Genomic DNA, 25,238 nt, shown 5'->3' with positions numbered 1-25,238 from the left:
AGCCCTTTCAGTCAGAATAATGCCATCAACATGATGGTACCAGGACACCGCTGGTGAAATTTCAGCCTTTTTTAGGTCTAAGCCTATCTACAAGTGATAAATTATGGAGAGTTTAGGATAGCCTGTGACAATATGATAAAGGTAATTAGAACCTGTGAAGGCAAATCTAATCTTCAGGAGGCAATGGGATGTTGAGAAGGCATTAGCAACATCTACAACTGCAAAATGGACACCTTCAGTCTGCATTATGGATTCCGTGATTGTTAAATCTGGAACAGCACATGCCAGCGTATTACTGCCACATTGAGCTTGTGGTAGTCCATGACGAGGTGCCAAATAATATTGGCTTTTCCCCTGGTCACTGAGGGCTATTATGTGATATAGTTTCTTTAAACACCTCTGCCTTCATTTGCTATTCGATCATTATAGTGACCTCTGACCTCCCCTACTCCCCTGATCCTCTTCCCTGGTCTCCTGTACTGCTTCACAGTAACTACGTGACTACACTGGAAATGTCTTGTTGGTTCTGGGTTGGTATTTGTGCCACAGCCATTATTCTAATTGTGGCATTTCCTTACTGGGAACATCCCTTATGGTCAAGAGAATTATTACCTATCATTTACACATCTATTTCCACAATCCATTCAGCAATAACAGTTACAACCACCTGAGTTGATACTGGCCCAAAAGAACCCACCTATAAGGTTACACTGTCCAATTGGAAAATTATTTCTAAGTCCATTTCAAGTAATTTTTCTGACCATGACCAAGGGCATTTCCTGGCATCACAGTAACTTAAGTTCCGAGGTCCAACTTTTTTTTTTTTTTTTACTAAAAAAAAAATCGTAAAACAATCTCAGGCACAGCAAAGGACCACACCGAGATCACAAATCGAAGCAAACGCTCTCACACCAGCACTAAAACGTCACTCTCCCTCTCTCTCCTTCCCCACAAGCCTGGCTGCAGTTAGGGCCCAAGCATTTCTCTTGACGTCAGACCCGTATCTCCCCCCCCACCCCGCAGGTCTTCCAGACTCAGCCAGCTCCAAGCTGAGGCGGAGGGTTCATCACCGCCCCGCTCCGCGCTCCGGAACTCCTAGGCCACACTACAAGTCCCAGAAGTCCCCGGGGCGGAAATGAATTTCCCTCTAAACGCGAGTTGGGCGCCGGGTGCGCCGCCGGGACTGCACGGTCGCAGGGTTTCGAGGTAGAGAGTGGAAGAGCAGCCGGTCGCGGGTTAGGGCCTGGAGAGGATTACTCTGGTCGAAAGCTCTCTGAGGTGTTTCGTGTTCTGGACTATACTTTCCAGAGGCCTCCGGTCGTAACGTCCCTTCCTTCTAAGGTGGTAAGCCCCGTTGTGCTGGAGCAAGCTGCACAGGGCCCCGGCGGAAGAAGCTTGGCCAGTGGGTTCGTTTTGGTCCGGCGGGACATGAGCCTGACGCCGGGTAAGCTGAAGGTGAGGCTTGTCTTATCCCGGGGACCGAGACCGGCCGTGTGTGGAGCCTCAGGTCTTAACACGTCAGTGTGTGAGTGTGTGACCTAATGTGCTTGTGGGACTGCATGATTATGTGTGACCACATGAAGGAGTGGCAGTTGTGTCTCAAGTTGTGAGAGTGCCGGTGTAAAGCTGTGAGATTGACTCCTTTAATTATGTCATTGACTTTCTGTGAGTCGGCTCCCCACCTCCAGCTGTGCCTAGCCGGGAACCGAATGGGGGGGGGCAGTGATAGAGAAATGGTCACCCTGAGGCCATTTGTGGGTTTGAGGGTTTCTGGAAGTTTGTGGTTGTGGGATCTCTGTGGCTGGCTGCGTTGCGGGAACCCAAATTGGGCTGCCGGTGGCTGGAGAGACGAATATTGGCTGGAAAGGGGTCAAATTCTTTTTGAGGAAGGCCGGCCGCTCGGGGAGAAGGCCGACTCTTGTCCAAAGGCCAACTCAGGTTTCTTCCTGAGATTTTTATTTTTATTTTTTATTTGTTTTTTGTTTCTGTTTTTTATTTTGTTTTGTTTTTTTTATTTTTGGCTCAGAGATTTTTTTTTTTTAGAGATTTTATTTATTTGACAGAGAGACAGCCAGTGAGAGAGGGAACACAAGCAGGGGGAGTGGGAGAGGAAGAAGCAGGCTCATAGCGGAGGAGCCCGATGTGGGGCTCGATCCCAGCTCGCCGGAATCACGCCCTGAGCCGAAGGCAGACGCCCAACGACTGCGCCACCCAGGCACCCCTGGCTCAGAGATTTTTAAAGGGGTTTAATCAGTTAAGGGAGTGCAGCGGTCTGTGACATTTCTTGATCACATGCAGACTTGATGCCAGCTATGGAGTTATCTCCGACCTTGGAGGTTGTGCAAGAAATTCTGCTTTCTTGGGGCGCCTGGGTGGCACAGCGGTTAAGCGTCTGCCTTTGGCTCAGGGCGTGATCCCGGCGTTATGGGATCGAGCCCCACATCAGGCTCTTCTGCTGTGAGCCTGCTTCTTCCTCTCCCACTCCCCCTGCTTGTGTTCCCTATCTCGCTGGCTGCCTCTATCTCTGTTGAATAAATAAATAAAATTTAAAAAAAAAAAAAGAAATTCTGCTTTCTTGGTGCTTGGGGTTTCGGTGGGTTGTGCAAGAAGGTCTGGTTCCTTCGTACCCAGGGAGTTGTGCAAGAGTACTCTTGATTTTTCTGAAAAGGAGGGCAAAGTCTACAGATGCCCAAAGGGAGGTCAGTAAAATCATTTTTGTGACCTTAAAAGAGAAAAACATTTTGCGAAAAGATTGCTTGGCAATCAGAAAGCTAAAGGGACTTAAAAAACACTTGCTGGCATCTGTGGCCTGGGAAAGTTCTGGTCCTTTATTTCTGAAGGCCACTGGTCTGTGTCTCTCGAAGAAAACAAACTAGTTTTGTCACAGATCAGGGAACTTAAGTCAGCAAGCAAGGAATGTGCTAACTTGAAGCAAGTTAACCATTAAGACTGGCTGGAGTGCTGTTACAGCTGCCCCCTCTCCTTGTAGCCATTGGGGCCCAAGTTCCCTGGGAATGTCCCTGTCTGATGTGGGAAGATAGGTGAGTCCCAGATTAAAGATTCTAAATAAAGAAATTTATCTCCAAGTCACAAACCTGATTTTAGATTGAGACTTTAAGAGCCAGAAACAGCCCCAAGTTGGGAGGAGAGGCTGAGAAAAGGGGAGGAAAAAAGCTGGGGTTGTAAGATTCCAATCTCTTCCCTCAGGAAATCACCCGGGGGAGACTTGTGGGGATTCTCCACCTCCACTCTAAAGATTTTTTTTTTTTATATATATTTATTTGACAGAGATAGAGACAGCCAGCCAGAGAGGGAACACAAGCAGGGGGAGTGGGAGAGGAAGAAGCAGGCTCCATAGCATAGGAGCCTGATGTGGGGCTCTCCCATAACGCCGGGATCACGCCCTGAGCCGAAGGCAGACGCTTAACCGCTGTGCCACCCAGGCGCCCCTCCACCTCCACTCTGGTTCTCAAAGAGGGCAGCATTGTTCAAGTCTCTCTCTGACCTTCCTCTGAATGTTTATTTGGTTCAAGGTGGGTAGAGGAGGGGGGAAAGCAGTTGCTTGTTTCTAATAAGTCAGTCTGGGTTCAAAGAAAGGCTTGGTGTCTCATGATTCTTTATCCCTTACCAATTAATGGACTTGTCTTACACAGGTGACCAGAGACTGAGGGAAGAGACCCTGTTGGACAACTGAGAGTTTTATCCAAGGTAAGTTGTTATTCCTTTTTTTTGTCTCTGAAGTGTTTTCTGGTTTTTCACAATATGGGAACATTTGCTTGCTTTCTTTTGAAACCCTGGAACAAGGATCGTTTTAGTATTCTGGTCTTTGAGCCTGGCTATTCCAAGGAATAATGGGTCCAGAAGGAATGGACCCAAAGAGGTTACTCCATTCCATTTTGCTCCTTATGACCTGAGGTACACATATTCACCAGGCAAATATTTGAAATCCACTTTTATAGTCTTTTTCTAAGATCTTTGAAGGAATGGAATACACCTCTTAGAGTGAAATTTGAAAGCCTTGACTTTGAGTATTTTCTTTTCAATTTTATTGTTTAAGAGATCATCCTCTAAGTTTAAAAGGTTCAGAAGAGTATACAGTGAATTCTCCTTTCTAACTCTGCTCCTAGTCACGAGCTTTTCCTACTTAGAAGGGAACCAGTGTGCCTAGTTTCTTGAGTACTTCCAGGGGAATTCTATACATCCATTAGTACATGAAGGACTTCTTCACTTTATGGCTGCACAGTATTACATAATTCCATAATTTTAAGAACTCTTATTAGATGGCTATTAATCTTTCGCTGCTGTAACAATGGTGGGATAAATATCCTTGAATATATATCATTTAGCCTATCAATGAGTTTGTTGGTAGAATGAATGCTAGTTTCTCAGACAACATTTATGTGGACTTTAACTTTTAATAGTTTTTGCTCTGTTGTCTCTTGTATTACCACTTTTCTAACCAATATTTTCTGATTTTATGTTTTATTCAAGGTATTTTGCTGGTTGTTGGAAAGTTTAAGAAAATAATATACTGTTATAGGGTTTTTCAAGCTATGGGGTTGTTACCTGATTTTTGTGTGTGGTAAAATCAGTTTACTAAGCCCTGATGACAATTTCCCTAACTCTTCATTGTAAAAAATTCAAACCTGTACAAAACCAGACAAAACAGGAATGAACGTCTATGCACCACTTTGCTCAGCTACAGTAATAACTGACTCATGACCCATCTTGTTTAATTTGTACCTCTACCTACCTAGGATTATTTTGAAGCACATCCCAGAAGTTGTATCGTTCCATCCATAAATGTCTATATAAATGATAGTCTTTTAAAAACTTAGACACCATTATTCTCCCTAAAAAAATAAATAATATTTCCTTAATATCGGATTTCCAGTTAGAGTTTAGATTTCCCCACAGGGCAAATAACTTTGTTTTTAATTTTAAGATTTCTTTGAATCTGGGCCCAAATAAGATCCATGCATTGTGATTGGTTCATAAGTCTTTTAATAAAGTCTTTTTAAAAATCTATAGTTTCTTATTTATTTATTTATTCGAGAGAGAGTGAACATGTGAGTGGGGGGAGGGGCAGAGGGAGAGGGAGACAGAATCTGAAGCAGACTCCCAGCTGAGCATGGATTGGGATGCTGGGCTCGATCTTGATCCCATGATTCCCTGTATGAACTGATTGATTATCTTGAGGTACACATTCCTCAAGGGAGGCAAGACAGATTTTTTTCTCCTAACTTACCAGTTTTCAAAATGAGGAAATAATGAACCATAATGAAATGATGGTTTGCCGGCATTCTCTCCTGGGACCAGTGATTGTTATTTTTTACTATTGTTATAAAAGTGTGGATTTTGATATGCTAACGTTTCAATCTATTGCAATTATTTTATTTATGTATATTTAAATTAGTATTGTGCCATATTTACCATTTGGAGCCTATTCAGTTTGGCTCACAGGTCCTTTTGACTTGATTTTAGTAGTCTTTGCTAGCTTTCTTGGTTTTCAGTAGATCTTCTCAGTCAGGAATTGACAAACTTTCTGCAAAGGGTGATCTACTTGATGTTTTAGGTTTATGGGTCATACATTCTCAGTTGCAACTCCTCAACTTTGTTGTAGAGTGAAAGCAGCCATATATAATACATAAACAAGAGGATGCGGCTAAGTTCCAATGAAACTATTTCCGAAATCAGACAAGTGGTGTACTGAATAGGAGCAGAGTTTAGAAGGTTTAATTCAATGTCTGATTTAGTGAACGCTGAAAGACATGATTTCATTTTTACAGAGGGTAGGCGCCAGCTGCAATTTTTAAGCCAACACTGCCCACATACATACCTTCTAAACACACACACTTAATGGAAGTCATATTTCCTGTAACACGCATGAAAGAGAAATGCTATTACTTTGTTTTCAAGCAGTTGTCAGATTTCTAGTAATATTTCAAATCGAAACCTCACCTTTTATATGAAAAGGCCTCTTCTAGACTTGATAGCTTGTTCAGGAAAAATAAATGGATAGATGGAATTTATTGGAGTTAAGTTTGAGAGAAGAGGAAAAACAGAAGACTCACATTAATATGTGTTATTTTATTCTTGTGCATTTCTACCCTCTGTTTCTGAGCGCTTTGGCTGAATAATGCCCCAAATAGGACTTATCCCATGGCAGGGATCCAGAGTACTTGAATTGTATTGAATTAAATTTAATTGAAATAAATTGTAAACAAAGCCAAAAATCAAGCATTATTACCCTGTTCTAGGTTCTTGTTCGTTTCCTGATTCAAGCCTCCTTCATATTAATGGGAAATGGCATTTCAAGACTATATTCTAGGTGCTAGGATATTGACTGCTACTGGGTTGATCATTGTTTCTGTGGCTTTACAAAGCTAGTATATACGTATCTTAAAAGATTTAAAAATAAATGTCACAACCCCAAGGAGCCTAGAAATATGATGAGTTAATGTAATGTATTCTGGATGGGATCATGGAACAGCAAAAGGACAGTTCTTTATTCCACACTTTATAAAATTTGGAATAAATACTATGATTCTTTATAAAGAACACTCAAAATAATAATAGTGATCTTATTATTGAAAATAGTCCTCCATTTTTATTTGTTTCTTTGTTTATTATAATCTTCTTGTTCTTTAGGGTATATTCCACTGGGGATATGGAATCAAATTACTGTCATTTGGAATGGTTCCTCTTTTTTTTTTTTTTTTTAATTTTATTTATTTATTTGACAGAGATAGACACAGCCAGCGAGAGAGGGAACACAAGCAGGGGGAGTGGGAGAGGAAGAAGCAGGCTCACTGCAGAAGAGCCCGATGTGGGGCTCGATCCCACAACGCCGGGACCACGCCCCGAGCCGAAGGCAGACGCCTAACCGCTGTGCCACCCAGGCGCCCCTGGAATGGTTCCTCTTGAGATGTTATGCCACAAATTGGAGTCACAGATTTGTTTGTTTTACTTTTAATTTTTAGAGACTGCTCTTTTAAAATTTAATTTTTTCCTATAATTTTATAAAGTATGTGGCCCCAACGTCAAATCTGCAAATCAAGGTTTAATTTCATCTCTTCCTTCACAGTTGTACTTTCTAACTAGTCACTTTTTTCTATCTTATAGTTTATTCCATCTTTTAAAATATACTGTAAGAAAGCACAGTAGTGTGCTTTAGATGTACTTATATATATATGTATACCACAAGCAACAAAAAAAAAAGTAGATAAATGGACTTCATCAAAATTAAAAACTTTTGTGCTTCAAACAACACTCGTGAAGAAAGTCAAAGACAACCCACACATATTATGGGACAGATGTCTTGTAAATCATTTTTCTGATGAGGGAATTGTGTCCAGCATATATAAAGATATATTACAGCCTAATAATAAAAAGTTAACCCAGGGGCGCCTGGGTGGCTCAGTTGTTAAGCGTCTGCCTTCGGCTCAGGGCGTGATCCCGGCATTCTGGGTTTGAGCCCCACATCAGGCCCCTTCGCTGGAAGCCTGCTTCTTCCTCTCCCGCTCCCCCTGCTTGTGTTCCCTCTCTCGCTGGCTGTCTCTATCTCTGTCAAATGAATAAATAAAATCTTTAAAAAAAAAAGTTAAACAACCCAATTAAAAATGGCCTAAGTGTCTGAATAGCATTTCTCCAAGAAGATATATAAATTGCTCTTAAGCACATGACAAGATCCTCAACATCGTTAGCCATCAGGGAAAATACAAATCAAAACCACAGTGCAATATCACTCACACTGACTAGAATGGCTATAATAGAAAAGACAGATTGTAACAAGTGTTAAGAAGTATGTGAAGAGGGGCCCCTGGGTGGCATAGTCGACTCTGACTTCCATTCAGCTCATGATCTCAGGGTCGAGAAATCAAGCCCTGAGCTTGGAATCTGCTTAAGATTCTTTCTCTCCCCACCCCCACTCCTGCTCACACGCATGTGCTTTCTCTCTCTAAAAAAAAAAAAAAAAAAAAAAAGAAGAAATTAGAACCCTCCTACACAACTGTTGAGAATATAAAATATAAAGAATATAAATATAAAGAGAGAATATAAAATGGTGTGGCTGCTTTGGAAAATAGTCTGGAGGAATGATGACTAATGGTTGCAAGCTTTCTTTTGGGACAATAAAAATGTTCTAAAACTGATTGTAGTAATGGATCCTGTGAATATACTAAAAACCATTGACTCATACACTTAAAAATGTGAATTGTAAGGCATGTGAATTAAATCTCAACAAAGCTGTTTAAAAATGTAAGCCCTTAAGTAAAAATCAGGAAAAAGGAGTGATGTCCCTACTTCTGTTCAACATTTATTTGAGCTTGTAGGCACTGCACTAAGACTAGAGAAAAAAAAGTAAAAAGTCTAACCATTGAAAAGCAACAAAAAATTGATTAGCAGATAATATGATTGTCACAGGGAAACAATAAAATGTGGAAGTATTCTAAAAGTTATTAAAAGGAAATCAACAAAATATATAAATAAAAAACAAAGTTCAGCAGCATTTACCTTTTGGAATGTTGCTAGCTTTGTTTTATTTTTTCCTTAAAAAAAAAAAAGATTATTTAGAGGGAGAGAGTGCATGTGAGTGGGGGGAAGGGCAGAAAGGGAGGGAGAGAGAATCTCAAGCAGACGCTGAGTGAGGATCCTGATGTGGGGCTTGATCTCATGACCCTGAGATCATGACCTGAGCTGAAATCAAGTCAGATGCTTAACTGACTGAGCCATCCAGGTGCCCTGCTAGCTTATCTTTGAAAGGAATTATTAGGAGTAGGACAACTAGATCACTGGTTAAATGCTTCTGTAATTTTCTGGTTATTGCTAAATTCCCCGCCTTTGAGGTGGTACATTTACTCAGTCAGCATTTTACTACTGGTTTCCCCATAGGTCGTCCAACAGAATATACCAGCAAACTTTTGGATATTTTCCAATGACATTGGTCTCTCAGTGTAAGTTTAATTAACATTTCTGTTATAGTGAACAAAGTTGAGCATCTCCTTATATATTTTAGTGTATTTGCATTTGTTTATGAACTATTTCTATTGTCCATTTTTCTAAGGAGTATTGTTCCTTTTCTGCTTTTAAAGCTATTTTATATATTATTTGTTAACCTTTTCTCTGTAATATAAATTCCAGATGCCTTTTCCCAGATTGTTATTTATCTTTTCTTTTGCTAGTGGTGTTTTCCCAATTAAAATAACTTTTTGTAGTTAAATATCTTTCCCTTATTACCTATAGATTTGGCTTATGACTGGGTAAGTTTCTCTAACTCCTGAATTTTAGAAAATCCAGGTGTTGTTTCTTCTTACATGATTTCAATTTTTACGTTTCTTTTTTTCTCTTTTTTTTTATTTTATTTATTTATATGAGAGAGAGAGAGAGACAGAGAGCACAAGCGGGGAAGAGAGGGAGAAGCAGGCTCCTGGCTGAGCAGAGAACCGGACAAGGGGCTTGATCCCAGGACCCTGGGGTCATGACCTGAGCCAAAGGCAGACACTTAACCAACTGAGCCACCCAGGCACCCCTTAATTTTTACATTTCACAAGCAGCTTGATCTGGAGCTTATTCTGATACACTTTTTCTGGAGTATCCAGTTTTTTCATTTTTCAAATGATTACTTATTCCATCACCACCTTTTTAAAGGTCCATATATTCCCCACTGATATAAGATGCCACCTTATCAAATATGAAATTTCCAAGTATTTGGGTCAGTTTTTATATCTCACAATTTTCACTGGATTTTCTCTCTATAATTTTGAAAGATTTGAAAGAAATTAGGAGGGCTTATATCTCCCCAAATATCCCTTAAAAGCCATATGAATCAACAAGGAAAACAATTAAAACTGCATATAAAGGCTATGCCTACAGCCTTATTCAGAGCATGAGGTTACACTATAAACTTCAGTTTCTATGTAAGTGGAGAAATACATACCCCAAACAGGCAGATCAACTCCAGTGTCCATCCTAGACTGAAGAGTTAGGGAGAGAAAAGTGAGGGATACATTGCAGTGTTGGAAAATGAATAACTTAATCCCATGAATATAGAGGTCCATCTTGAGTGGGAAAATACTGACAACATGGCTAATTCTGTTAAGACTAGAGCATTGCCTTTTGACTGAAAGGAATATTTTTGAAAATGGTGAGATGAAAGGTGGCACTCTTAGGAAATGCCCACTCCTTGAGAGGGAAAGCAACATAAAAAGAAAAGGCATGCCTTCAAGGATGATGGTGAAAGGAAAAAAAGAATCAAGTGTTGGAAACTAAATGCTTTTCAGAACCAAAAGAATGCCGCAGATTCAGAAGTGACAGAATTTATGTAGCGAAGAGTTTGGCCTTGCCAAAGAGAGGTCTGGTTTTTTTACTGCTTTTGGGAGGTAATCTCTGGGCCCTTGAAATGTGATGCCTGAGTCTTTGCTTGGAAGCCTTAGTATAATCTAACAATGTGATGTAGGGTGGGGACTGGCCACACCTTTTTAGTGTTAGGGTAATTGTTGGCCATGTGAGAAAGGACAACAATGTGACCAAGAATGGGGGCTTTGGGTCACACTGATATCAATTGACCTGGAGACAGATCAATGACATGGTCAATTAATGAGCCCTTCCCACAAATCCTGAGCTCTCATAAAAACTGAAAAGTTGAGGCTCAGGTGACTTTCCATGGCTGGTAATGCTCCATGCCTTTTATCACACATTGATGTCAGGAGAGTAACACATCTTGACTCCATGGAAAAAGACATGGAAGCTACATGTTTGGTATTTCTCCTGAACTTGGCCCTATATGTTCCTTCTCTAAGTTGATTTTAATTTGTATCTTTTTTCTTATAATAAACTGTAACTGTGAGTATAACTTTAAGTGAGTTTTAGGAGTACTAGTGAATTTTGAACTTGAGAGTGGTTTTAAACTCTCATTAGTGTCAGTTGGCCTTAGTTGGTTTGGGGAGCTTATAGTTTGTGTCAGAGTTGAGGGTAGTCTTGGAGGGATTGTGCTAACTTTGTAATTGGTCAAAACTCTTACAAAATCCTACTCCCAAAGAAGAGTCTATGACTAAGAACATTGCACGTCACAGTATCAAAGAAGAAAATGCCCTTGAACTGGAATTTCTATTAAAGTTATCCCAAATCTCACATCTTTCTCTAATGACATGTTTATACTGGTATGGAAAAAAATCTAAGAATTAGAAAAAGTAACAAATAGTAGGAAAAAATATATATGCAAAGTAGTCCGACAACAAAAAGAAATAAAAGGCATCCAAATTGGCAAAGAAAATGTCAAATTTTCACCCTTTGCAGACAACATGATACTCTATGTAGAAAACCCAAAAGACTCCACCAAAAAATCACTAGAACTGACAGAGGAATTAAGTAAAGTTGCAGGATATAAAATCAACACACAGAAGTCTGTTACATTTCTATACACTAACAGTGGAGCAGCAGAAAGAGAAATCAAGGAATCGATCCCGTTTACAATTGCATCAAAAACCATAAGATACCAAGAAATAAGACTAACCAAAGAGGTAAAAGATCTGTACTCTGAAAACTATAGAACACTTATGAAAGAAATTGAAGAAGACCCAAAGAGATGGAAAAACATCCCATGCTGATGGATTGGAAGAACAAATATTGTTAAAGTGTCTATTCTACCCAAAGCAATCTACACATTTAATACAATCCCTATCAAAATATCATCAGCATATGTCACAGAGCTGGAACAAACAATCCTAAAATTTGTATGGAACCAGAAAAGATCCCAAAGAGCCAAAGTAATGCGGGAAAAGAAAACCAGATCTGGAGGCATCGTAATTCTGGACTTCAAGCTGTATTACAAGGCTGTAATCATCAAGGCAGTATGGTAGTGGCACAAAAACAGACACTTAGACCATTGGACAGAATAGAGAACCCAGAAATGGAACCTCAACTCTATGGTCAACTAATCTTTGACAAAGCAGGAAAGAATTTCCAATGGAAAAAAGTCCCTTCAACAAATGGTGTTGGGAAAATTGGGCAGTCATATGCAGAAGAATGAAACTGGACCACTTTTTTACACCATACACAAAAATAAAATCAAAATGGTTGAAAGACAAGAATGTGAGACAAGAACCCACCAAAATCCTAGAGGAGAACACAGGGAGTAACCTTTTGGACATTGTCTGTAGCAATTTCTTGCCAGATATGTCTCCTGAGGCAAAGGAAACAAAAGCATAAGTGAACTATTGGGACTTCATCAAAATAAAACTTCTGCACAGCAAAGGAAACAATCAACAGAAGTAAAAGGCAGCTTATGGAACAGGAGAAGATATTTGCAAATGACATTTCTAGGGTTAGTATCCCAAATCTATGAAGAACTTATCAAACTCAACACCCAAAAAATAATCCAGTTAAGAAATGGGCAGAAGACATGAATAGACAATTTTCCAAAGAAGACATCCCAATGGCTAATAGACACATGAAAGATGCTCAACATCACTCATCATCAGGGAAATACAAATTGAAACTACAATGAGATATCACCTCACACCAGTTGGAATGGCTAAAATCAACAACATAAGAAACAACAGGTTTGGGGCAAGGATGTGAAAAAAGGGGAACCCTCTAACACTGTTGGTGGGAATGCAAACTGGTATAGCCACTCTGGAAAATAGTATGGAGATTCCTCAAAAAGTTAAAAATAGAGCTACTCTACAGACCCAGCAATTGTGCTACTAGGTATTTACCCAAAGGATACAAAAATACTGATTCAAAGGAAGGGATATATGCATCCTGGTGTTTTTAGCAGCATTATCAACAATAACCGAATTATGGAAAGAGCCCAAATGTCCATCGATTGATGAATGAATAAAGATGTATATATATCCAATGAAATCTTGCCATTTACAACAAAAATGGAGCTAGATGGTATTAGGCTAATTGAAATAAGTCAGTCAGAGAAAGATACCATATGTTTCACTCATATGTGGAATTTAAGGAACAAAGCAGATGAACAGGAGAAAAAATTTTAAAAAGGGGCTAACCAGAAAACAGATTGTTCACTATAGAGAACAAACTGATGGTTACTGGAGGGAAGATAGGTGGGGGGATGTTTTAGATGGGTGATGGGTATTAAGGAGGTCACTTGTGATGAGCACTGGGTATTGTATGTAAGTTATGAATTAACCAAATTCTATACCTGAAACTAATATTACACTGTTGTTAACGAATTTAAATAAAAACTTAAGGAAAAAAAAAAGCTAAAACCTTAAAACTCTTAAAAGGAAACAAAGGAGATTTCCATTACCTAGGTTAGATAATGGTTTCTTTTATATGACACCAAAAGGACAAGCAACCAAAGGAACAAAAATTATATAAATAGGATTTTAGCAAATTTAAAAACTTCTGAACTTCAAAAGACACTGTGAAATAAGTGAGAATATGGCACAAAATGGGACCAAAACTTGCAAATTGTATGTTCAATAAAGGAATTGTATCTTAGAATATATGAGGAATTATTACAAGGCATCAATAAAAAGAAAACCAGATTTTTTAAATGAGCAAATAATTTGAAAACATATTTTTCCAGAGAAGGGATAGAAATGGTCAATATCATCAGGGAAATGCAAATCAAAATCACAGTGACATACCACTTCAAATTCACAAGAATGACTATAACTCCAAAAGGTGGTAAGGATGTGTAATAATTGGAACTTTAACAGATTTTTGTTGGAATTGTAAGATGATGCAGTTGTTTTGGAACAGAATCTGGCAGTTCCTGATGATTTTAAACATAGAGTTACTGCATGACCCCAAAAATCCATTTCTAGGGATATCTAAGAGAAATGAAATATTTGTCCACACAAAAACATGTAGCTAAATGTTCTTAATAACATTATTTATAATAACAAAAGATGAAAACAATGCAAACGTCTGTCAACTCATGAATAGGGAAAAAGATGCTCTGTCCATGCATCGGAATGTTATTTGGCAATATATAGGCATGAAGTTCTGGTCCATGCTGAAACATAGATGAACCTTGAAACATTATAGTATGTGAAAGAAGTCAGTCACAAAAGACACATATTGTATAGTTTCATTTATACAAAATGTCTATCTAGAATTGGCAAATCTATAGATACAAAGAATAGATAGTGGCTGCCAGGATCTGGGGAAATGAGAATGGAAGTGATTGCTAATGTGTATGGGTTTTATTTATTTTTAAAAAGATTTTATTTATTTATTTGACAGAGGCGGCGAAAGAGAGAACACAAGCAGGGGGGAGCTAGAGAGGGAGAAGCAGGCTCCCCATTGAGCAGGGAGCCCAATGCAGTCTCGATCCCAGGACACTGGGGTCATGACCTAAGCCAAAGGCAAACACTTAACGACTGAGCCACCCAGCACCCCTGGGTTTTACTTTTGGATAATGAAAATATTCTAAAATTTGATACTGGTTATTGGTTGCACATCTCTGTGAATATGTTAAAACCCATTNGATTCCAGGACACTGGGGTCATGACCTGAGCCAAAGGCAAACACTTAACGACTGAGCCACCCAGCACCCCTGGGTTTTACTTTTGGATAATGAAAATATTCTAAAATTTGATACTGGTTATGGTTGCACATCTCTGTGAATATGTTAAAACCCATTCACTTGTATTTTTAAGAGTATGAATTTATGAAATGTGAATTATATGTCAGTAAAGCTATTAGAAAAATATAAGGCGGGGCGCCTGGGTGGCACAGCGGTTAAGCGTCTGCCTTCGGCTCAGGGCGTGATCTCGGCGTTGTGGGATCGAGCCCCATATCAGGCTCTTTGGCTATGAGCCTGCTTCTTCCTCTCCCACTCCCCCTGCTTGTGTTCCCTCTCTCGCTGGCTGTCTCTATCTCTGTCGAATAAAAAAAAAAAAAAAAAAAAAGAAAAAAAAAAAAGAAAAATATAAGGAAGATGCTAGAGCTGGTGGGGGTGGAGAATGGTGGTGGTGGTGGTTAAATTCACAGACCTGTTTGCTGATCAATTAAATGTTAATGTGTAGAAGGCATTGAGCACCTGGTATGTGCTTGGTGGAAATTATTTCTTGTACAGCCACTGTCTTATACCATCTTTAGCCTGACATTTAGAGACAGAATGATGTTAAGCAGGATTACAGGGAGGTACTGCCTCCAGAGTTCGTGAATTAAACTAAGGCCATGATTCAATGCAGTAGGCAGTTGTTTTCTGTTAGAGAGTGCTTTGGATTTGTTCCTTGGTTACTGGGTGAGTGAAGTGAGACTTTATGTGGCCTAGAAGAAGCCTGTGCTTTGCATTCAGCATGCTTGCTTGCATTGGAACGTGAGAACTAGCCAGGGAAGCACCTGAAGTATATAGTATGTTGAGACTGGGGGAAAGAGGCAGATCTTAGTCACGGAAAGTGTTTTTGGAGGAAAGTGTAGGAATTGGCCTACATAGATACAGACGATTTCAAAGCCTGAGGACCCAATCAGTGCCCTCGAGTGGGTAGTACTTAGATAAATTTGGATCAGGGTCCCCTAGGTTATAAAAGATGAACTGCTAAGGCCAGGTGAGGGAACCCTAACAACATCATGGGGATTGGGTACTGCTTTAGTGTAAATTATTTCTTCTACATCTCTGTTTTCTGGAATTGGGGAAGGGGTGAGATTGTTTAGGCTTCTGCAGATCTTCTCAGTATATATTTTGGGGTGTGGAAGGATGCAGGCACCATGAAAAGGGGAGGAAATACCTAGTCATTTATAAGTAGGCCTCTTTTCATGGTTTCCTTTTTCTTCCCTGTCTTCTCAGGACTACACTTCTCCATGAGGAGAAGCCAGAGGAGGACTCATAAGTTGCAATTCTAAGCCATGCCTTGTGTGAGTTCATGTTTCTTCTTCCCCTTTATATCAAAGTCATTGTTTCCTAGGATATGAATATTCAGTATTCTTATCTCCAGGCTTTCTGCTTCACCAAGTGTTTGTTCTGCTCACTCTCATTATCGTGAATGATGGGAATGAGTCCCAGGTCGTTCTCAGCTGCCCTTCTCTTTTCTAACAATGTTTAGGGATCCATTTGCAAATCACGAAATGTGTTTGAGGGAAGTTATAGAACCTCTTCTGTCAGAATGTGGTTTGATGAGATGGTACTACACATGAAAAACTTGGCTTTTCTCATTGACCTGGATTTTCTCATGAATTAAGATGGAAACTGATGTTAGTCTTAGAACGTGGTAACATCTGCTCTGTGAAGCTTTTAAGATTGGAAATGTGATCAAATGCAGGATTGAGAACAGAGAGATAGAAAATTGTGTCAGGGATTAATACAGTGACAAGGTCCATTTTGAATTTGAATAGTATGTACAGGTCAAGGGCCGCATCTGTGTGAGTGTAGCTTATCCTTCATTAGCTTTCTGTTGCTCATAATAAGCAGAAGTGTACAGTGAGCAGTGATAAGTGGTCATATGATCAGCCAGATTAAATGGTTGAGGATTTTAGAAACAGCTGTGAAGGATGTTAGAGGAGGAGTGCAAACTACTGCAAAATAAGAAAATGATTACAATCATAATATGGAATATTATGTAGTTTCTAAAAACGATATCTGTGAAAGGATTTGCCAGGACTAGGAAGAAAGAATATTATTACTAAATTATTCCGAGACTTAACTTGGAAAGAAATTCTGAAATTATATGTAAATCTTATTTTCTAAGATAAACATTTAATTTTTTTTATTTTTATAAAAGATTTTATTTATTTATTTGAGAGAGAGAGACAGCGAGCGAGAGACGGAACACAGGCAGGGGGAGTGGAGAGGAAGAAGCAGGCTCCCAGCTGAGCAGGGAGCTTGATGTGGGGCTCGATCCCAGAACACTGGGATCATGCCCTGAGCCGAAGGTAGACGCTTAACGACTGAGCCACCCAGGCACCCCTAAGATAAATATTTTATTTTATTTTATTTTTATTTTATTTTTTTAAAAAGATTTTATTTATTTATTTGACAGAGATAGAGACAGCCAGCAAGAGAGGGAACACAAGCAGGGGGAGTGGGAGAGGAAGAAGCAGGCTCATAGTGGAGAAGCCTGATGTGGGGCTCGATCCCGTAACGCCGGGATCACGCCCTGAGCCGAAGGCAGATGCTTAACCGCTGTGCCACCCAGGCACCCCAAGATAAATATTTTAAAAGATATTTTGGAATGTGCCCATGAGGTTTATTTTTTTCTTTTCTCTTCCTCCCTCTCACCTTCTAGCCCTCCTTTTTTTCCTCCCCCCCCTTTCTTTTCCTATTTTCAGTTCTTTAAAGGGACAGGAGAGGAAGGAACTTTCAATTTATTTGAGGATTTGGATGTGTTGTGTGCTAGCACACATTATTTCATTTAATCACAAAACTACACTTACCTGGCTTTTGTTCATTCCCATTGCTGTTCCCAAGAGGCTATGTGATAGAGTAATAGAAATGTTCAGGAATTGTTTAGGTGCTCTGTATTTCCCACTCACTACCCTTCTGTTACTTACCCACATTGCAGGCTTCCGACTTCAACATATTTATTCACTGTTTTGGCCCCTTTATGTAATAGTTTTGTCCACCTCTTATTACTTTGTGTGTGTGTGTGTGTGTGTGTGTGTGTGTGTGTGTGCGTGTTCCTCTCATTACTTCTAAAAAATATTTCTTTATTTTGCCTTTAACACTTGGGCTTGTCATTTCAGAGGTTGGTGTTGTTCAAGGATGTGGCTGTAGACTTCTCTCAGGAGGAGTGGGAGTGCCTGGACTTGGAACAGAAGGATTTGTACAGAGATGTGATGTTGGAAAACTATAGCAACCTGGTCTCACTGGGTAGGTTCGTCTGGTCCCAATAATTCGACTTCAGTCTTTGTGAAATTTGGGAAATATTTCAAGTACTTAGCTAAATTTCAGACCCCTAGTCCCAACTAAGTTATTTGTGGCTTACAGACTTTAAAATAGACAGCTCCATTGAGTACTTTTATCTTCTCTATTCTTCAGATATCCTTCCTCTGAATCTTTTTTTTTAAGGATTATCTATTTATTTATCTGAGATTGAGAGAGCAACAGAGAGAGAGTGGGGGGGGGGCAAAGGATTGAGGGAGAAGCAGACTCCCCACTAAGTAAGGAGCCCAGTGCAGGGCTCAGTCCCAGCACTCTGATATCATGACCCCAGCCAAAGGTCGACACTTAACCTACTGAGCCACCCAGGTGCCCCCCCCAGCCGACCCCGCCAAATCTTTCTGTAATTGACCCTCTTGATGAACAATGGACTCAATTTTAATTCTGGGCAAGCAGAGTATAATCATATCTTTTTCCATTCTTATAAGCAGGATTTTCCATTTCTAAAGCAGATGTGCTTTCCTTATTGAAGCAAGGGAAAGAGCCCTGGAAGGTTGTGCAGGATGTGACAAGAAGTCAGAATTCAGGTGAGTAAGAGATGGTGAAACAAGGGGAGGCCATTGTGAAGAACAGTCAAATTGATAATTTGTTGGCTACAACTTTGAGTTATTAGCTGAGAATGAGAAGTTCTCCTCAAGACCAAACCAAGGCCTGTGGAGTAGAAGCTTGAATACTAGAAAGCAAAATGGTATTAGCATAAGTACCAAAGGAAACCCCTTCTTCACCCCAGTTACCACTTGTTTTTCTTTCACATTCCCTTGTATTTTCAAACAGGGAATAGCCCTCCTTCTCCAGTGATAACAACTTTACAAATATTTTTCATCCAGTGAGTGAGGGAGAATGAAAGTTGAAAATGAGGTCAGAAAGGAGGTAGGGCTAGGTCATGTAGGGACCTGTATGCCATGACAAAGAATTGGGATTACATTGAAACTACGATAATGATTGGCTCATTTCAAGCAGGAGAGTGACGTGATTAAACTTGTTATTTTCAAAGACTACTCTGGATACTGTATAGAAAACAAATGGGAGGAAGAGTGAAGCAGAAAGACCAGTTGGAAAGCCATCTTTTAGTCCAGATTAGGTGACATGAAGGAGTCAGATTCCGATCAGATTTTAAAAGTGGTACCTCTTGGTGATTAGTTGGAAGTGGTGTGTGATGAAAGAGAAATCCAGGTTTATGCCTGAGCGTGTGTGTGTGTATATATATGTATAATATGTATAATGTATAATGTATAATATGTATAATATGTATAATATATATATGTATATATATATGTGTATATATATGTATATATGTATATATATGTATATATATGTATATGTATATATATGTATAATATGTATAATGTATAATATGTATAATATGTATAATATGTATAATGTATATATATATACACACACACAAACTATGGAGAGAGCCCAAAATGATGTCCATCCACTGTTGAATGGATAAAGAAGATGTGCCATGTATATATATATACACATATATATACACATACATATATATATATATATATGTATACACGGCACATCTTCTTTATCCATTCAACAGTGGATGGACATCATTCGGGCTCTCTCCATAGTTGGTTTTTATTGATAATGCTGCTATAAACATTGGGGAGCATGTACCCCTTCGAATCTGTATTTTTGTACCCTTTAGGTAAATACCTAATAATGAATGCAATTGCTGGATCATAGGGTAGTTCTATTAACTTTTTGAGGAACCTCCAAACTGTTCTCCAGAGTGGTTTCACCAGTTTGCATTCCCACCAACAGTGCAAAAGCGTTCCCCTTTCTCTGCATACTCACCAACACCTGTTGTTCCTTGTGTTGTTAATTTTAGCCATTCTGAAAGGTATGAGGTAGTATTTCATCATGGTTTTGATTTGTATTTCCCTGATGATGAGTGATGTTAAGCAACTTTTCATGTGTCAGCCATCTGGATGTCTTCTTTGGAAAAGTGTCTATTCGTATCTTCTGCCCATTTCTTTACTGGATTATTTGTTTTTTGCTTGAGTTTGATAAGTGCTTTGTAGATTTTAGATACTAACCCTTTATCAGATATGTCATTTGCAAATATCTTCTCCCATTCCATGGGCTGCCTTTTAGTTTTGTTGATTGTTTCCTTCGCTGTGCCAAAGCAATTCTGAAAAAGAAAAACAAAACTGGAGGCATCACAGTTCTGGATTTCAAGCTATCTTACAAAGCTTTAGTCATCTAGAGATACAGTACTGGCACAGACACAGACACATAGATCAGTGGAACAAAATAGAGAACCCAGAAATGGGCCCACAGCTATATTGTCAGCTAATTGTAAGCTTATTATTTAACCTTTTTTAAAGATCTTAACTCTGTATACATTTTCTCCCATGCCAAGAGTCCTGGTTATTATGAACACTAAAAATGATAGGATTGGAATATCGTAATTACTTATTTTATTCTACATTATACATACTACTCTAAAATAAGATGAACATTACTACCAACAGTATGATTGAGTTTGAGACAATTGTTTTGGCAATTATTTTTTCCCCCTCTTGTAGGGTGTATTTCACAGTCAAATTACTATGTTTGAAAGTTACTTGAAATAGTTTCCTTGTATGGTTATTCCAATAATTGTAAACACTGTTATTTTTTTTAATTCAGTATTTTCCATTTTAAGCTGTGCTTTTTATAATTTGTTTTATAATTACAGAAAATATTTATATACCTCCAAAGTCAAATTTACAAAACAAGTTGTATCAAAAGAAGTCTGATTTCTATCCCTGCCCCTCCAACTATTCCTTCCCTACCCTAAAATCCATTCTCCCTTTAAAAAATAAAAATAAATGTATCTGATATGCATACTTCCTCTTCCACCTCTCCTTCCTAAGATAAAAGGCATAACTATACATACTTTTGTCCACGTTTCCTCACAATTAACAATATATTTTTTTAAAGATTTTATTTTTTTATTTATTTGGGAGAGAGAACAAGTGGAGGGGAGGGGCAAAGGGAGAGGGAGAAGCAGCCTCCCTGCTGAGCAGGGAGCCTGATGCAGGGCTCGATTCCAGGACCCCGGGATCATGACCTGAGCTGAAGGCAGACACTTAACCGACTGAGCCACCCAGGTGCCTCTATATTCCCTTTTCTAACTGCTGCATAGTACTCTGTAATGTGGATGTACCATGAATTACTTCCATCAGCCACCTACTAATGGACAATTGGGTAATTTTTAATCTTTTGCTGTAACACATTATGCTTCAGTGAAACCCTTCTGCATCAGACTTTTGACATTTTGCTAGTGCAATTTTGGGACTGATTTCACAGAAGTGGAGTTGTTAGATCAAAACATGTATGTAATTGTGCTAAATACCACCATATTTCCTTTCATTGGGTTTCTTTCATTCATATTCTTACTCGCAATGTATGTAAGTACCAATTTCCTTACAGCCTTGCTAACAGTATTCAATGTCACATTTGGAAATTCCCTATTCTAAGAGGTGAGAAATAGCATGTCAATGTAATTTTTAAAACTACTTTATTGAGATATATTTTACATGACATGCAGTTTACCCATGTATAGTAAACAATGATGATTTTTACTATATTCACAGTCTCATACAACCATCACCACAATTTTAGAATATTTTTATCACCCCAGAAAGAAATCCAATATCCAGTAGTAGCCATTCCCCATGTTTCTCTGTCCACCCTGTAGCCCTGTGCAGCTATCGCTCTTTCTGTCTGTATGAATTTGCCTCTTCTGGACAATTCATAGAAAAGGAATCACCTATAATATGTGGCCTTTTGTGACTGGCTTCTTTCACGAAGCTTAACATTTTCAAAGTTCATTCATGTTGTAACATGTCAGTATTTTTATTGCCAAACATTCTGTTTTAAGGATATACCATATTTTATTTATCCATCCATCAATTAATGGATGTTCGAGTTGTTTCCACCATATGCTTATTATGAATAATATTCTGAGCATTGTATTCAAGTTTTTATATAGATATGTGTTTTCGGTTCTCTTGGCTCTGTACCTATGAGTGGGATTTCTGGATTATGTGGTAACTCTATGTTGGACACTTCTGTTGGGTATATAACTTGGAGTGAAATTATGGGGTAATATGGCAACTGTATGTTAACTTTTCAAGGAAGTGCAAAACTGTTTTACAAAGCAGCTGTACCATTTTGTATTCCCATCAGCAAGCTATGAGAGTTACAATTTCTCCATATCCTCACTTCTGTGTAGCTTTGATTTGCATTTATCTTTTGAGCAAATTTGAGTATATTTTCATATGGTTAAAAGCCGTTTATATTACTTTTCTATCAACTGTCCATTTTCCTAATCCATTTTTATATAGTGCTGATGTCCAGTTTTATATAGTAGTCTTTTTCTTTTTAGTCTAATTTTAGAAACTGTTTATATATTAGGTGTATGATAGGCATATTGCAACTTTGCAAATATTTGTCATTTTACTTACCCTATCCTGTTTTTGACAGGCCTACTTTTTGTTTTCTTTATATATTGTGGTCACTTTTATCAAATAATGATTAGGAAAATTTTCCCCATTCCTACTTTATAGAAGAAATCACCCAAGTTTTATTCTAATTATTTATGTTTTCATTTCTGTAAATATGGACATCTGATCCATTTGGAATTTGTCCAGCTGTGTGATATGAGGAATTAATGCAGTTTTATCTTTTTTCTATATGTCTACCCATATGTTTATCAATTTCATTTATTAAAAAGAGTTCATGTTTTTCCTACTGATTTGAGCTGCCAGCTTTATTGTATACTAAATTTGCACTTATAATTGTCTGTTTCTGGATTTTTCTTTTCTACTCCGTTGGTTCCATTGACATCTTATGAGTATAATATTCAGTTTGAGTCTACTATTACTACTTTAGAGGTTTTATTTTTCAAGGAATATGAAAATAACATTTACTTTCTTGTTATCTTACAGACTGGGAATCCAAGTGTGAGACCAAAAAGCTGTCCTCAAAGAGAGGAATTTATGAAATAGAATCATCTCAATGGGAAATAATAGAACAGCTTACAAGACATAAGTGTGAGTGTAAAAGTTTTCAAGATGATAGGGAATCCAAAGACCAGATTGAAAGCCAATTAGGAAATAAAGAGGGACTTTTCAGGCAAGTATTAATTACTTGTAAAGAAATTCCCAATTTTAGCCAGACCACATCCCTTACATTAAAACGAAGAATTCATTTTCCTGAGAAATCCAATGAATGTAAAGCATGCAGAAAATATTTTATCCATGGCTTTCAACTTACAGAACATCAGAAAGTACATTCCGATGAAAAATTCTATGAATGTAAAGAATGTGGAAAGGCCTTTATTCAGGGCTCAGAACTTATTTGCCATCAGAGAGTTCATGTTAAGAAACGCTATGAATGTAAGGAATGTGGAAAAGGCTTTATTTGTGCCTCACAGCTTACTTATCATCAAAGAATTCATACTGGGGAGAAACCTTATAAATGTAAAGAGTGTGGGAAGGCCTTTATTCGTGGTTCTCATCTTACCCAGCATCAAAGAATTCATACTGGTGAAAGACCCTATGAATGTAATGAATGTGGTAAGTCCTTTTTTCGTGGCTCTCAACTTACTTACCATCAGAGAGTTCATACTGCAGAGAAACCCTATCAATGTAAAGAATGTGGAAAGGCCTTTATTCGGGGCTCCCAACTTACTGAACATCAGAGAATTCATACAGGTGAGAAACCCTATGAATGTAAGAAATGTGGGAAAGCCTTTAGTTATGGCTCACAGCTTACCCTACATCACAGACTTCATACTGGTGAAAAACCCTATAAATGTAAAGATTGTGAGATGTCCTTTATTCGTGGCTCACAACTTACTGAACATCAGAGGATTCATACAGGTAGGAAACCACATGAATGTAAGCAGTGTGGAAAGGCCTTTAACTATGGCTCACAGCTTGTTCGACATCAGAGGATTCATACTGGTGAGAAACCCTATGAATGTCAAGAATGTGGGAAATCATTTATTCGTGGCTCACAACTTACTGAACATCAAAAAATTCACACTGGTGAAAAACCTTTTGAATGTAAGGAATGTGGGAAAGCCTTTATTCGTGGCTCACATCTTATTCAACATCAGAGGATTCATACTGGTGAAAAACCCTATGAATGTAAAGAGTGTGGGAAGGCCTTTATTTATAGCTCACAACTGACTCAACATCAGAGAATTCATACAGGTGAGAATCCCTGTGAATGTAAGCAGTGTGGGAAGATCTTTATTTGTGCCTCACAACTTACTCTACATCAGATTTCTCATTCTGGTAGGAAACCATATGAATGTGAGGAATGTGGTAAGGCTTTTATTCGTGGCTCACAGCTAACTTACCATCAAAGAGTTCATACTGGTGAGAAGCCCTATGAGTGTAATGAATGTGGGAAAGCCTTTATTCGTGGTTCACATCTTACTCAGCACCAGAGAATTCATACTGGTGAGAAACCATACAAATGTAATGAATGTGGGAAGGCCTTTAATCGTGGCTCACAACTTACTCAACATCAGAGAATTCATTCTGGTGAAAAGCCTTATAAATGTAATGAATGTGGTAAGGACTTTAGACGTCACTCACACCTTACTCAACATCATAAACTTCATAATTGAGAAAAACTTTATGAAAATACAAATTTATTAAATCTTTTGTCTGCCCGTTGGCAGTCAGCTTTGGAATATCAGATACTTCAGATTATGAAAATGGGAATCCTTCTTTACTTTCAGTCATAGGTAACTGACTATCAGAAAATTCAAACAATGAAAGACTAGATTAATATAATGGAGAATCAGTTTCCATCATATTTCAGTCTTTGTTAGACATCAGTGAGTTCATATGAGAGCACAACCATAAAATGTAGGGTTTTCTTGTTTGGCTTCGTTCTCTTGTTTAGCGTGTTCTGAGCCCTACTGTTTATTACTACACGTGTATTGCTTTGGGAAAGTTAGTTAACCTCTGTTGCTTTAGTTTTTTTTAATTTATAAAACAATATCATTCTCATTATAATGATTTAAAGATATAAATACATATAAAGCCCTGAAGCAGTGTGTAATAAATAATTATACTTAATAAACATTAGTTATTATTAAAATTTTATTTTTATTTAGTATTTTAAAAATTTTTGTTTCCTTCTGGGCTCAAGAGTAATTTTTTTTTTTTCAATTGAAGTGTAGCCATAGTGATTTGACCATTCTGTACCTTAATACTGNTTGACATACAATGCTGTATTAGTTTCAGGTGTATGCCATAGTGATTTGACCATTCTGTACCTTAATACTGACCACAATATGTGTCGTTATACAACATTGTTACAATATTATTATTGACTATGTTCTATTAACTATGCT

The 25,238-nt window shown here is 38.3% G+C and overlaps 1 protein-coding gene across 1 annotated transcript; it reads left to right on the top strand.

Annotated features, from left to right (window-relative positions):
* The first annotated feature begins 1,152 nt into the window (after positions 1-1,152).
* On the top strand, positions 1,153-24,983 carry LOC105234354 (zinc finger protein 345). The gene is made up of 6 exons (XM_034638310.1): positions 1,153-1,455; positions 3,654-3,708; positions 15,770-15,837; positions 17,662-17,788; positions 18,286-18,384; positions 22,810-24,983. Exons 3-6 carry the CDS (start codon positions 15,829-15,831, stop codon positions 24,501-24,503), a joined length of 1,929 nt encoding a protein of 642 aa, XP_034494201.1. The 5' UTR covers positions 1,153-1,455; positions 3,654-3,708; positions 15,770-15,828; the 3' UTR covers positions 24,504-24,983.
* The last annotated feature ends 255 nt before the right edge of the window (positions 24,984-25,238 follow it).

This window comes from Ailuropoda melanoleuca, chromosome 12, assembly GCF_002007445.2.
Source record: "Ailuropoda melanoleuca isolate Jingjing chromosome 12, ASM200744v2, whole genome shotgun sequence".
Lineage (NCBI taxonomy): Eukaryota > Metazoa > Chordata > Mammalia > Carnivora > Ursidae > Ailuropoda > Ailuropoda melanoleuca.
This window is presented reverse-complemented; position numbering and strand designations above follow the sequence as displayed.

Bases quoted from the DNA above. Each gene is read 5' to 3' on its own strand.
- LOC105234354 (XM_034638310.1), top strand. The intron at 17,789-18,285 runs GTAGGTTCGTCT...CATTCTTATAAG, and splicing joins TAGCAACCTGGTCTCACTGG to CAGGATTTTCCATTTCTAAA. The intron at 18,385-22,809 runs GTGAGTAAGAGA...GTTATCTTACAG, and splicing joins GACAAGAAGTCAGAATTCAG to ACTGGGAATCCAAGTGTGAG.